Genomic DNA, 14,051 nt, shown 5'->3' on the forward strand with positions numbered 1-14,051 from the left:
GATGAGTCTAAGCTCTTACTCTCACTACGCTATCTAACAAAGGCATAGTTGATAGGGTTTAGCTTGCGGTGTCAGCATCACCTGCCCAAGGACCTATCTCTTTGTTAATGCTGGATCGTATCTTTCCATTAGGCCAATCAACTAAGTTGATATCCATCAACGAAGGGTGGTTCGATAGTAGACTCATTATCCCACGTCCTCATGTACACTAGTGTAATACTTTGTAGAGATCTCTATATGAATTGGATTTGACATTGAGGCGTCCCCTAACGATAATCACAATTCAGACTTCATGAGACGGATATGAGTATCACTGATCAATGGATCAGGTTGTGCCAAGCTCGCTTTCTTCCTAGTGCGAGAAAGTATCGAATCTAAGGGCCTCCCTCCTTTTGGGGAGCCACATGGCCTTGTGACACTAATTTTGCCACCATATGGCGTCACTATATCACCATCCATGGTGATGGCGTCAAGACCAACACCTTTTGGTCGCGTCATGTCCTCTTGATGGGACATCAATCCTTGTAGACATATTTGTAGCATGTGATCTCGTCACTTTAACACTTTAAGCATTTGGGATCAAGATGAGACTTAGTGGGGACAAACCACGACAATTCACGTCGTTCCACTTGAACACTTGTGTTCTTATCTCCCCCTAACGGCGGGAATATTGTCTCATCAAAGTGACAATCCGCAATTTAGCGGTGAATGAGATCGCCTGACAAGGTTCCTACATATGCGGATTATAGGTGGAGGTTCATATCCAACCTAAACTTATTCATCTCAAATTACCCATCATTGTACGCAGTGGCAATGCGATTTGGCACCTAGAAATAACATCTAGCCGAGCTCAAGGATTGGAGATCCGTTTCAATCCTACCGAGCTCAAGGATTGCAATTTCGTGTCAATCCTGGTACACAGTCACAAGCTGCAGTACAACAAAATTCAATGATGGTGGGTCGTAGATGAATAGTAAAGCTGCATGCAAATATTGCATAGCCCCAAGACGCAATAGAAAAAGTGGTGCGCATCAATAATGTTCGAGCGACAAGCTAAAGTTGATTGGTCGCAGCCTCGGTGAGACCGTATTGCGTGTGAACATGGGGTACATGACACTTCAATTTACATCCCGATGAACTTCTTTAAAGAATGGCTAGTGAGCCCGTAGAAGTATAAGCAGTATAAGCAGTAGATAATAGTGTAACACGTGACCAGTGTGTTAACACGTCAACCAACACCATAAAGCATAAAAAGGTGTCCGCAAGTTGGTTGTATCTATCTACATAGTTTGATGTAAGAATAGAATGTTCAGTTTTATGTTATTTAGCGTAGGAGGGTCTCACTCCTTATTTAACTAAAGAATAGGCTTTCAAAACGAGCAATGAGCATTGCAGGGGGCCAATGCAACATCAAGGAAAGGCCGGTGCACCTAAATTGCTTGAGGAATTGACCGGACGACCTCCAGGAAGTTGGAGTCGTGTTCGGGTGACGTCAATGTCCCCCGGGTCACCACCATGCTTCATGGTGATGCTAGATCTCGAATGTCTTCGTTTTGAGCGGAAGAATGGATGTCCATGAGAATTTCTCAAAATTTGGACCATTATATCTCTTCCAGGTTGACCAATTTGGTCAAACCAAAGCCTATATGAGTCAGTGTCCCAAATATCATGTTTGGCGACAACATGGGATTCGATATTCGAATCATAGTGACATACAGTCCACTAGATTGACTCATGAATTTCTCCAATATGCGCTTCAGTCCACATTCATGAGAAGGTATACACAAAAGAATTCTTGTTCATTCTCACAATGTTTTTAAATGAAAACCATTAGCATGAATGTCTTTAAAGGTCAACATGGTTCCTTAGAATGTTGTGGATAGTTCCACTATCTGCGAAGCACTCAATGTCTCTATGAGACATAACTACAAGGAGTAGATAGGCGAGTAAATAGTTCTACTTGAACCATTTAGAAGGATTGAAAGAAGCTACGAAAAGCTGCAATCCCGAGAGTGTATAAAAATTTGCGCGCAGAATGACTTTTGCGCACTAAAACAGCCATAACTTCTTTGTTAAAATAGATATGGACGAACCGTGAAAAGTTCTGAAAACTAGACTCATAGAGCTTTCCAATGATATAAAGCTCACTGTCTGGTTCATCTGGAGCTGTTCACAAAGCGCAAACGAAGTTGACTGTCCAGAAGGGACAGATTGCTGTTTTTCGCAGATTTGGCATGTGCGAAGCTGTGAAGCTTGCAGGTGGCGTGTAGGCTTTTGCCTTAGTCAAAAGTGACGTGTGTATGATCAAAACCAAGTCCTTTCGATCGTTCTAAGGTCGTAAACGCCATGACTAGTTAGCAAAAGCTCCCTGACATGAACATAAACTAACTCAGAGGACCTAGAGGATCCGATTATGATGATAATTTTCCAGCTTTGATAAGTCTTCAAAGTCTTTTGCAAGACGGCAATTGGTTTAATAGCGTAGGGGGATCCAAAATCAAAAGCTTTCGGTAACTCCAAGTCAGTATGACCAGGCATGTCCGTGGAGGGTCGGTAGTGCGAGACACACTTAAAACCACTATCTCCTTAATTTTGGACAATTCTAAGACATCACACTGAGCTTGGATGAGCCTAGTTGAACAATTGATGATGAAAAATCCGCTATAGGGTAGAAGACTTAACCGGAAACACGTGGGCGATCCTCCTTGAGGATGCAGTGCCATGAGTCACCTTCAAAGGAAGGGACCAAAATCGTCACAATATGCCATGTTTCTAAGGACGATGTAAGTGTACATCTTGATTGTAAATCATTATGAACCATAAGAGGAGAATAGTTTCACTTCGAAAAATTCTCAAGACATTCATTATTGCTAATGTGAGTACATCGAGGTCTCAAATAGACAAAGGACGTCGATACAACGCCTTAGTACATATAACTTGGAACGAAAATCAATGTCTAGCCGATGACATCAAAGTCATGGGTAGCTAGAGCAGGATCCGAATCTTTGAAATTCGCGATCATGAGGATGAAGTTCTTGTCCTGATATTGATTTTCCATACATTTTTGTATGCATTCACAATTTAAAGGAGCTTGACAATCTTGAACCAGTGATCCGAAGATCCACAACGGTTGCATTAATGTCATGAGCTGACGTGAGTAGTTTTGACAAAATGGTGTCTAGACCGGGAATGTCGCTATTAGAGCCAGCGACATCTCCCCCTCTTTTCTAGACATCGGCACGACGTTTTCTGCCGTTGCCATGACCCATATTGTTGTCCCCATATTAGGGGATAATCCCAAATAAGTTTATCACCTTAGCGTATATACAATTCCCGTATGTATGATCAAAATCAAGTCTCGTTGGTAATTCCAAACCAACTTGGAGGACCTAGAGAACTTGATGATGATCGAATCCGCTAAAGGTTATGGATCATGATGCCACAAAAGATCATCGACAATATGTAATCAATTAAAGTGGTAAGCAATCCACTTGACTAATAACTCAACAAGTAGAGTTATATAGACGTTTCAAGAAACGCTCCATGAGTGCATTCCACAGTACTTTTTGGTCATTACTTTTTGCACAAATTTCCATTGAAGGCTTGTCGATGTGGCATCTCGGCATCTAGGCTTGTTAGCCTGGGGGTCAAAACATGTGGTTTAATCCTTTCCAATGAAAGGTTCCACAGATACCAAGCAAAGATCCGCCTTAGGCATTTAGTACGTCAAAACTCAAAGGAGCAGAACGTTACATTGCTCTTGCATACAAAACCAAGCTGTTATGAGACTCGATAGAGGTCACAAAAGATGCTTTTAATGGTTTGTCCTTCAGATTGATCATACACAATCCGGAAAAGCCGCGAATTGATCAAACACAATTCGGAAAAGGCCTCGGATTGATCAAACACAATCCGGTGAAAGGTCGGGGTTGATCATACACAACCCGGACAAGGAAACAAGAGTGATCAAACACACTCTTGACCCGCGAATAAAATTCCGGGATTTTTGGTACCTGCACACACAAAATCCCAAGCATAAAATGGAGATGGAGAAGGGAGGAAAGGATTTTATCCTCCCCGAGTTATTGAACTTGGAAAAGTTTAAGGTTTCAAAAAACATACCTTTCTAGAGGCTGCCGAGAGGAGAAATAACGTTTCGCCTACTTATACTTCGAATTTGGGGCTGAAAATTTGACAGGAGGAGCAGCTTTGGATGGGGAAGCTGCTGTCAAAATTTCAGGTTGATCGAAGCAAGGGAAGGTGGTGAACCGGTGGTCGGTAGCGGCGGCGGTCTGGAATGTTCCGGCGGCTGGTTCGGAGACTTTCCGGCCAGTTCTCAGGGTGAGAACGGCGGCGTTGGATCTGGGGCGGAGAGAGCTTTCTGGGGATATAAAATTCCGGCGGAGGGCAGTCGGAATTTTGGTCGGAAATCGGGAAAACCAAGGCTACCCGATTTTAGGGTTTTGGTTTTTAAGGTTTAGAAAAAAAATGGTGGGCTATTGGCTCTAGGGTTAGAACAAAGTGCATGATAACGTGATAAAAGATAAAGTGTAGAGACAAAGAGATAGCAAGAGAGTCATCATCTTATTCATTGATAGGAGCCTTTTATATAGGGAATTACACAATACCAATATGGTAAGGATATGAATACATAGATCTAGTCTAACTACATATCCTATTGGCATAAGGCCAAGGCATACATAGAGAATATCCTAGAACAATATATTCATTGTAAGATATTTTACATGATATATAAATATATTTAAACTATTTAATCTTTATTTGAAGAATAATGTTGATGTAAGAGCATCTTTAGCATATTCTCTACTTTGGCTCCTTAGCTATTTTAGAGAGCGTGTTTAGTTTTTTTGGATATTTTTGGAGCTCTAACAGATTAGCCAAAGTTTAGCTATTATAACTTTTAGCTATCTCGTAGCTAAATATAGTTAGCGAGATCATTTAGACGACTCTCTGTAATTTAATACATTCTTTTTAAGATATTTTATATAATACATAAATACATTTAAACTATTTAATTTATATTTCAAGAATAATATTAATTTAATATTAGCTAAAATAAAGAGCATTGATGTAGACGTATTTCTAAAGTGACTAGTCAAAATGACATTTTAGTTGTTTTGACTAAAATTTCAACTTAAAAATGGCTAGCATTGCTCTAATGTTAAATAAAATAGAGAGCATTGATGCAGCTACATCCAAAATAATATTTTAACTAATTTAACTAAAATTTAACTAAAAAATATCTAACGTCGTTAAAGATGTTTTTACAAACTTAGATGCCAAAAGTGTCATCATTATTATACTTACGTACGTGTACTAATTGGTTTGGACACTTGAGATATCTATGCCTACAGATGTTCGGTTTTAAATAATGGAAATCAATGATTTTTTTTTAAATGGAAATCAACAATAATAGGTACGGTGTCAATATTATTGATATTTGTCAGATTTAGTTTTTTTTATTTCTTTGCTTGTACAAATAGAGTTGGAAGCAATTATGCAATGAATCTTATTGGAGGTGGGAGCTACGCTGGCAAACTTTGGTAATCTATAGAGGCCAACTTCGGGAAATCGGATTGAACCACTTGTTTGAGGCTTGTTCAACTCAAACTTAACAAAACCTTAAGCTACCTTACGCTTACGCCAATCATCCCAATCAAGAATCATGTACGTTAGTTTTCATCTTACTTATGATTACGTTTAGTTATTAGCTGAAACGTGAATGACTAAATTCTTGTTCTAATTCTACAAGGAAAATAGAACTAATGTGATTCACTTGGGTTTTGATTACGTCCATCCAACATTTCAAGCTCTAATTGTACAAGGAAGATAGAACTAAAATGACGAGGATGTAAACCAGATCATAACCAATGTTCGGTAAGCTTATTCCGGCTTTTAGGTATTCTCCTGGACTAGTATTGTTCGAAATCTAACCTTAAAAATAAGGTAAATACTTTCTCCTGTACAAGAATACGGTCATCATTAGCAATCAGCATACTTGTACACCCTGAATTTTTACTTCTTAGAAAGAAAGAAAAGAAAGAATAAGGACATAACCTTGGTTAAGCTATAATGGTCGGCCTGCATGATTTTAAGTTGGACATCTCATTCAGCAAACTACGCACACCACCATATATTCTGCAATCAGTTTCCAAAATGAAACCTCATCCTTTGAATTTTTGTTTTTTTATTAATAACTCACACACTCTATATATGTCCGTAAGGTTTGAATCCATGACCTCAAAGTTACCAGTGTTTAGCTCACCGAATCCTTTGAAATCGTTACGGGCACACATGTTAGGATCCTTTCATCCTTTGAATCATGATTTGCATGAGTTATATATTATGCATGCCCCCGTTGTCACTGTCCTTTTCTTATAGTTGGTGGGTGCGTTATGTCAAAGAATCATCCCCATTGATTTAGCTTCTTGATTCATAATTCATATTTTCCCTCTCTTCAAAGGACGGTGTTGCAAGACTTTTGTGGAAATAAGACAAAGTTACAGGTTCCTACTTTTGAAAATAATGGTATATCCCAACATCAGTCACAGTCAATTTTCCCCTCTTGCATTTCCATATTGTTCTCTTCTAATTTGGACTCCAATCGCAATGAAAGGGTTGGGGCATATGCCTTTCCCACAACTGTTATTAGTAAAAAGATAAAATTAACTAAACTTCTTGAATCCACCTCAAATTAGGGAGAACAGATATGAACTCTCTCTTTTGGACTATAGAATCATCTGAATCATTATGGAGATGAGAGGTAATCATTCTGCAAAACAGCTGGGTACTTATGCAAATAAGGGAGTGATGGTTGAAGTGGATGAGTCACCGGACCACCTAAGAGAAGCAAGCCAACTACTCATGGAAACGGTTGAGGCAAAAAATGCAAAAGAGAGATAGATGGCCATATGCAACATTATATAAGGTAAAGAGAATGAAAAAAGTACTGTCAAAATAGTCATATCCTAGGACAATCATGGCATCTCATGCCTTTTATCTTTTCTTTGTCAAATGCTTGACATCTTGTTCTTGCTTTGTTGAACACACATACCCCTTGAGAAAAACTTGTCCTCTTTTCACTTTCAATCAGTACAATTAGGTAAACGTAGAGATAATACTATAGAAAGTGTAAAGGGATAGTAAATTTGTCACTATATGTTTCGCCTTCAGAACTATGGAAACACTATCACTAATACAAGAACCAAAACCGGAATCTCTAACAGACGAATTTAATAGTTCTCTGGTGAGTCTGGAATATGTAGCTCGGATCTTAAGGCATAACAAAATCGGAGAAAGAACTGAAACCAAGATTTTAGTTGCCAATATAATTTATTAGTATTACAGTGAACTGACTATAGTGTGTTTGAAGGCAGAGAGATAGATATGAAAAACAAGATATACAATATGAAGAAGCCTCCCGTACAAAAATAATAGAAAAGAACCAAGAAAACTGAATACAAGATTAAAAACAAACAAAAAAAGATGTATCACCTCTCCATGCAATTTGAATGGCTTTTCCGGCTCGGAATCGGCAGCATTTGCAGCCTCATAGATAGATTCATGACATCACAAAAAGTTGTTCTGAATGGCATTTTTCTAAGTGATCCGAGCAGAATCCTTATCTCTTTGAGTCTCTTTTTGAGGTCTTTGACTGTGAATGAATTTGTCCTGATGAGTGTTTCTTTCTCCTTGGAGCCCCTACTCCGGCAGGATCCATTAAGGGGCCGGACCAAGTTTGAATGGATTCTTTTGAATATGAGAAGTTTGTGGAACTGAATGGAACATCAGGGGGGTCGAAGATAGGATCAATGTGATTTGAAGAACCTAAAGTATAGCCAAGTGTTCCATCTTGGTGTGGAGGAGGAAACTTCTCGCTCTTGCTCTTAGCATTTGCATGTGTTATCAGACGCCGCCTCTGTAATAGAAGAAAACAGTCAAATTAAGAAAATCCAACACTGAACTGCTCAACTTGTGAATTTATAAAGGCAAGGACCACCAAGAGCTGCTTAATAATTAGTGGTTTTAGCTTTCAAGTATGAAAGTAGAAAGCACGCATTGCAAGGCACATCTATGGCCTAAGGATGAACTCAATGCTACCCTGCATTCTGTGACTCAACCAACAATGTTTTACAAATCATACAACTCATAGACCCTTGGTGCCACCCCTTTCTGAGATCAGAAGCCTACATGCAAACCCAAACCATCAATGAGATGACACAGCTAAAAGATGTGTGCTGCGTGTTGGTGCACATTTGGAAGTATTTTGGCCTGTTTTGGATCGCTTCACTAGAGATTCTTTTGTTGTATAAGTACTTCAGTTTTGTCCAAAGCAGACTTTTTCATAAAACATTCAAGTGTTTTTGTGAAAGCTCTTGAAGTGCTCCTTAAAAAAAAAAACCCGCCTACCAAGTTCCGTGTCAAAACTAGAAAAAAAGTAGGTTCTGCAACTTGAAAAGCACTTCCAAGTCTTTCTGCCAAATGGGCTCCCAAACAGTGCCTTTGTGTGCGCATTTGGAAGTGTTTTCTAGTCAGGGGAGGCAAGCAAAAGCTTATCTCCCAATATAGGTCAGCACCACAAGTGGATATGGATATGAACTACAGCAGTGATGTACATAGATATCCATATACTCTTTGACAGTTTGACCTGAACCCATGATTTTTCCAAGTCAATAATAATGAGGAAATAGTTCCTTCCAGCCATTTCAAGTTTGACATTTTTCACTTGTTGATAGAACAGATGAGCTACCATTGAAAAGAATTACTGGTCATGAACTTAATTCGATTACGAAGACGAACACAGCTACAAGTTATGCAAACTCTAAAACCTAATAAAATCATGCCTTGATTAAAGAAGCTTACATACATCAAGATTGGCTTGAAGCTCAGCATTGGCTTCCGGAACAGGAATTCCCCTAACAGCTCGATCACGTGGCCGAGATCTCCTTACACCGTCTGCATTAGATTTGCCAGCAGCTCTCAATCTGCAATTAGGAAACTCATTTTAGGTTCGGTTTAAGCTCTCAATCTATTTCACACTATTTGTTTGGAGGGAGGTCAATCAAAGCAAATGAAAATGGACACGACTACACTAATAAAAGATAAACTTTATAAGATTAAAAAATAAAGGTAAAAAAGAATCACCACATTGGATGATAAACCGCAAAACTTCGCCCAAATAAAATATGCAAACCAATAGCCCAGAGGGAGGACATTAAAACAACAGTACATACTATATAGTCATATGCGGAAATCAAGGCACTGCATTTACTGCAATTTTAGTGCAGATGATTCTCTACATTTATGCTTATGCAATGGAAGCTAAATAACACTGTAATGGCTCATATATGAAAGCTGTGAGGTGTGAATCTAAATATAACCAGATGAACATTCAAGTGATTAAAGGCAGTCATCAACCTTCTAGCTTCTTCATCCCGTAGCTTAGCATCCATTTCTTTGCTGGGTGGATATTTTGGCAGGCTAGAAGGATCACAAGCATAAGGCTTGGTTGTGAAGTACTGCAAAAGGCATACATAATATTACTCAAAACAAACAAATCCGAAGATAACAGAAAGAAAAGAGTATGTTAGAAACTGGCATAACAGGAACAACAGTATCATGGAAATAAATCTCACTTCATTCCTCAATGCAGCAGTGGCAGTCTGACGTTGAGCTGAGTCAATTGCAAGCAGGGTGTCAATCAGTGGCAATGATGACTGTGGAAAGTCCTTAAAGGTTTCTGCAATGCATCTTTTGTATGATTGCTGAGGTTTAAAAATGGTAGCATGTGGCAACTTTGACTTTTTCCAATATTCTTCCGAAGGGGAGCCACATAACTTGAATATCTTGTGTAACTGCTCCACCTATTTCAAGCAAGAGAGGGTTAACAGGACTGAAAACATCTATTGTCTACACATAACCTACTCAGAAACACCAAGAATTCAAATAAATCCATAAATCTAGAAGCATGTTGCATTGTCTAACCAAAGAATTTACGAGTGACAAATCAAACACACTGCAGAAAAGGAAACTCTGGGGAATAAGCAGAAGTGTTAAGAACTCACTTCTGTGCGACCAGGCATGATTGGCTTCCCGGCCAACAACTCAGCTAAAATGCAGCCAGCACTCCAGAGGTCCACACCCACACCATAATCAGTGGCACCAAGAAGAAGCTCTGGGGGTCGATACCATAGAGTAACTACTCTACTAGTCATTGGTTGCTTGTGATTAGGATCAAAGAATGAAGCCAATCCAAAATCAGCAATCTTTAAGGTCCCACCATTGTCAATAAGAAGATTGGACCCTTTAATATCACGATGAAGCACATTGCGATTATGACAGTGTTCAAGTCCAGATAACAACTGGTGCATATAGCACTTGACCTGCCATATTCACATAACAAGGAAAACTGGCTCACTTTTCCAGCAAAAGGCAAAGTTTGTAGATAGTTATGTCATATAAACACAATAAAACCAAGAAAAGCGACTTTTCAGTACCTGAGGCTCTGTAAATTTGATTGCAGGGCTTGCAGCAAGTCCAGCCAAATCATGCTCCATATATTCAAACACAAGGTACAAACTACACGACATCCTCGAAGTCACTAAACCTTCCAGCTTTATCACATTCGGATGATCCAAACGACGCAGAATAAGAATCTCTCTGGCCATGAACTTCACACTCTCGGGCTCCAAATTATCAAACCGAACCTTCTTTAGCGCAACAATCTTCCCCGTCATAGTATCCCTAGCTTTGTACACATTACTGTACGTACCTTGCCCAATCTGATCACAATTCACAAATACAATCATAACTAACAATGCATGTTCATATCCAAAATGAGTAACATTGCCAAAGTTAGAAACCAAAGCTTACAACACAGAGAAAAAGACTCCAACTTTTTGCTTCCCTATTCTAACCTCACACAATTCCATTTATCCCTCAACCTCCAAAAGCATTAAATAAGCAAAACCTCTGTTATCACAAATCACCTTATCAAGCTTCTCGAACGTGTCGGCGCGGCGCGGCGTCCAGCCATTAATAGCCTCGCCGGCGACGGCGGAGAGCCACGACGGCCAACCGGCGGCGACTTGCTCGCCGTGCAAATGCTTCGGCGGATTACTGTTCCTCGGATTCGGCCTCGACGATCGCCGCCGTTCGCCTCTCGGCCGCGAAGACCTCCTCTCCTCCTCCACCGCCACCACCTCCCCATTCCTCACTTCCTCGCTCGCCTGTCCGCCGCTGCTGCTCACCTCCGCCGCCGCCTCCTTCTTCGGAACCCTAACCTCTCCGACCTCCGCCGCCACCGGAGGCGGCTTCGCCGCCGCGTCCCTCCCGAAAACGCAGCCCATCAGTCATCGAGTGTTGTCCATTTCTTGCTGCATTGTCAGCAATGGAGTCGCAGAGGAGAGTAGGAGAAGAGGAAAAACCCTAAGCTCAAGGCTGGAGCTTTTGATTGAAGAAGAAGAGGGCTTGGCTTTTTGGAGACAAAAGTGAATTAGAGCAATGATTTTGGAAGCCACAATTTGTGGGCATCACTCCAAAACCACCAAAAAACCCCAAAAAAAAAATAATAAAATATTGAGCTTTTGCTACTACTACTGCTACTCTCCCACTACAGTTAAATAATGGTTTGTTTTTTTTTTTTTGAGGTTCAAAGATTTGGTAGAGAGAATGTTAGAAAAGAGAGATTGTGTGTGGGTGGATCTATTTTTGGGGGGTCTTTTTCTTTTTCTTTTCTTTCTGTAAATTTTGACTCTTTTTCTTTTTTGTGATGTCCTAGTCTGAGTGAGTGAGTGAGTACCAGTGAGGTCAGGTCAATTTGTGTTCTCTGTGAGACTGTGACTCTGGGATGATTGGGGTCTTGGCTATGTGTTTGGCAGCAACTGGACTGGTTCTTGGCGAATGAACGGCGGCCACGTGGGAGAATGTTATGTGATACGGTGGGTGGTGTTTTGAGGTGTCTTTACGATTGGATGTGGTGGGTGAGAAGTTGAGAAATGAGAACCATGTCTTCTTTCATTTGTCAACTCACTCAACTGTTCTCCTCAAGTAGTAAAGTGAAGGCTCATCATTTAGAAATTTACCGTCTATGTTGGTTCTTTTTCCGTCAAAAACAGTTTTACATTCTCTATTTGAGGTAAATATGACTTCTTTTGACACCTAGAAGGCTAGAGCCGGAAAAATAATATATGAAACAAACCGAGAACTGACAGTTGTAGTGCATAATTGCAACGGACGCCAAAATATTCGGACACATAAGGAAATATTGAAGGTTTTGATGGATAAAAGCCACCATTCACGACGCTAGAGTTATGAGAGCAATTTCACAAATTCACAATCTCACTTGCTCATTCCTATTTAACTCACATTTTGTTTTAGACTAATATACTCAGTCATTAAGAGCAACTTTAACAGACTCTCTATTTTAGTTTTTAGCTATTTTAGAGAGCGTATTTAGCTTTTTTTTATGTTTTAAGAGCTCCAGTAGACTAGCTAAACTTAAGCTATTATAACTTTTAACTATCTGGCTATCTATATTTAACTAGCGAGATAGCTCAAATGAGGCTAGCTATAATTTATTACATTCCTTGTAAGATATTTTATGTGATATATAAATATATTTAAACTATTTAATTTCTATTTGAAGGATAATGTTGATGTAATGTTAGCTAAAATAGAGAGCATTGATGCAGCCATATTTCTAAAGAGGCTAGCCAAAATGACATTTTAGCTAATTTGACTAAAATTTAACTTAAAAATGACTAGCATTGCTAAAGATGCTCTAAGATAATAGTACAACCCCAATTACTAACACTTATAATCTAATATTTGAATTCCGAAAGATTTGAAATGTACATAAACGCCATCATAACAAAATCGGCTCAACACAAACCAGAAGTCCATTAGTTAAGCAAAATCACAATTTATACAGAATAATCCACCTCTCTTTATCCTCATTTCGTCATCTTCGCATGCACCTATGTTCATGCATTCACCATACGATCATAGGATTAATGAATAACATATACCAGCTAGTAATATTGGAAAATTCACTTCCCGAAAATCATGTCTAATTTCAATAAAGCATTTTTACTTTCGTTGACAAATATGTCTAAGGTTGGCTACCTGCTTGATTCTCATCCTCTCTCACAACCAAAAACAAGACACTCACCAATCTTCTTATTCTAAATCCTAAATCCTTGTTTCTTTTTTATTGTTCTGATTTTCTGGATGCTTTTTTTCTTTCTATCTTCTGATTTCCTTACTTGATGCTGCTTGTTTAATATATGTGTACAAATTATAAACTATTTCCGTGTTGAGAGTAGTCATACTGAATACTTGAAAGAAGCCATTAACACTTGATTCAGATTCCAAAAATGAAGACTTGCAAATAAAACGAGGTATCTCAATTCCCTAGAATAATTTCCATCTGCGAATAAGAGCATCTGAATCATATAGCTTTGAGTCTCTGATTCAAAAATAGTCATACTTTTTTATTATCTTGGAAATCAAATCACTGTTGACATCATACAAATAAGGGGAGTTGTATAAGAGCATTAAAAAGATGGGATGTCGTATGTGATGTTTTTGGATGGGAAGTTGTGTGATTAATGACACTTGATTATTTTCAAAGTACCTCGGCAACAATTTCTTTTTAATGCTCTAGTAACTCTCATATCCAGCTGATCCAAAAGGAACATTGGGAACACTTAGAGGGGAAGACAGTGAAACCATATTAACGGAGAGGAAAACAAAACCCAAGAGAAGTAACCCGGTTTGCAATAAAGTTAGTTTCTCGAAAAATATGACGTAATATATGGGATTGAAATATGGATGTCAACTAACGAATATCTCAAACAAGAGATTTTATACTTAGGGAGCACAAGCTTTACCCACAAGATATTTTATGAGCATCTTGAAGTCACTTTCAACTAGGGGTCAGCAATGGGCCGGGCTTAAATTGACTTTTTATATTTTTCAGGGCCTGGCCGGGCCGGGTTTCTCCATAAATACCAAGCCTCAAGGTTGCC

The 14,051-nt window shown here is 39.2% G+C and overlaps 1 protein-coding gene across 1 annotated transcript; it reads right to left on the reverse strand.

Annotated features, from left to right (window-relative positions):
* Nucleotides 1–7,408: 7,408 nt before the first annotated feature.
* Nucleotides 7,409–11,369, reverse strand: LOC101306132 (probable serine/threonine-protein kinase At1g54610-like). The gene is made up of 7 exons (XM_004298050.1): nt 11,010–11,369; nt 10,518–10,802; nt 10,086–10,403; nt 9,657–9,884; nt 9,439–9,539; nt 8,888–9,005; nt 7,409–7,939 (listed from the first exon to the last, which is right to left on the reverse strand). The coding sequence occupies exons 1-7, from the start codon at nt 11,367–11,369 to the stop codon at nt 7,643–7,645; spliced, it is 1,707 nt and encodes a 568-aa protein (XP_004298098.1). The 3' UTR covers nt 7,409–7,642.
* Nucleotides 11,370–14,051: the final 2,682 nt, after the last annotated feature.

Source organism: Fragaria vesca, linkage group LG4 (genome assembly GCF_000184155.1).
Source record: "Fragaria vesca subsp. vesca linkage group LG4, FraVesHawaii_1.0, whole genome shotgun sequence".
NCBI classification, from domain to species: domain Eukaryota; kingdom Viridiplantae; phylum Streptophyta; class Magnoliopsida; order Rosales; family Rosaceae; genus Fragaria; species Fragaria vesca.

Bases quoted from the DNA above. Each gene is read 5' to 3' on its own strand.
- LOC101306132 (XM_004298050.1), bottom strand. From the start codon at position 11,369: ATGGGCTGCGTTTTCGGGAGGGACGCGGCGGCGAAGCCGCCTCCGGTG. The intron at 10,803-11,009 runs GTGATTTGTGAT...AATTGTGATCAG, and splicing joins CGTTCGAGAAGCTTGATAAG to ATTGGGCAAGGTACGTACAG. The intron at 9,006-9,438 runs GTTGATGACTGC...TCCTAATTGCAG, and splicing joins CGGGATGAAGAAGCTAGAAG to ATTGAGAGCTGCTGGCAAAT.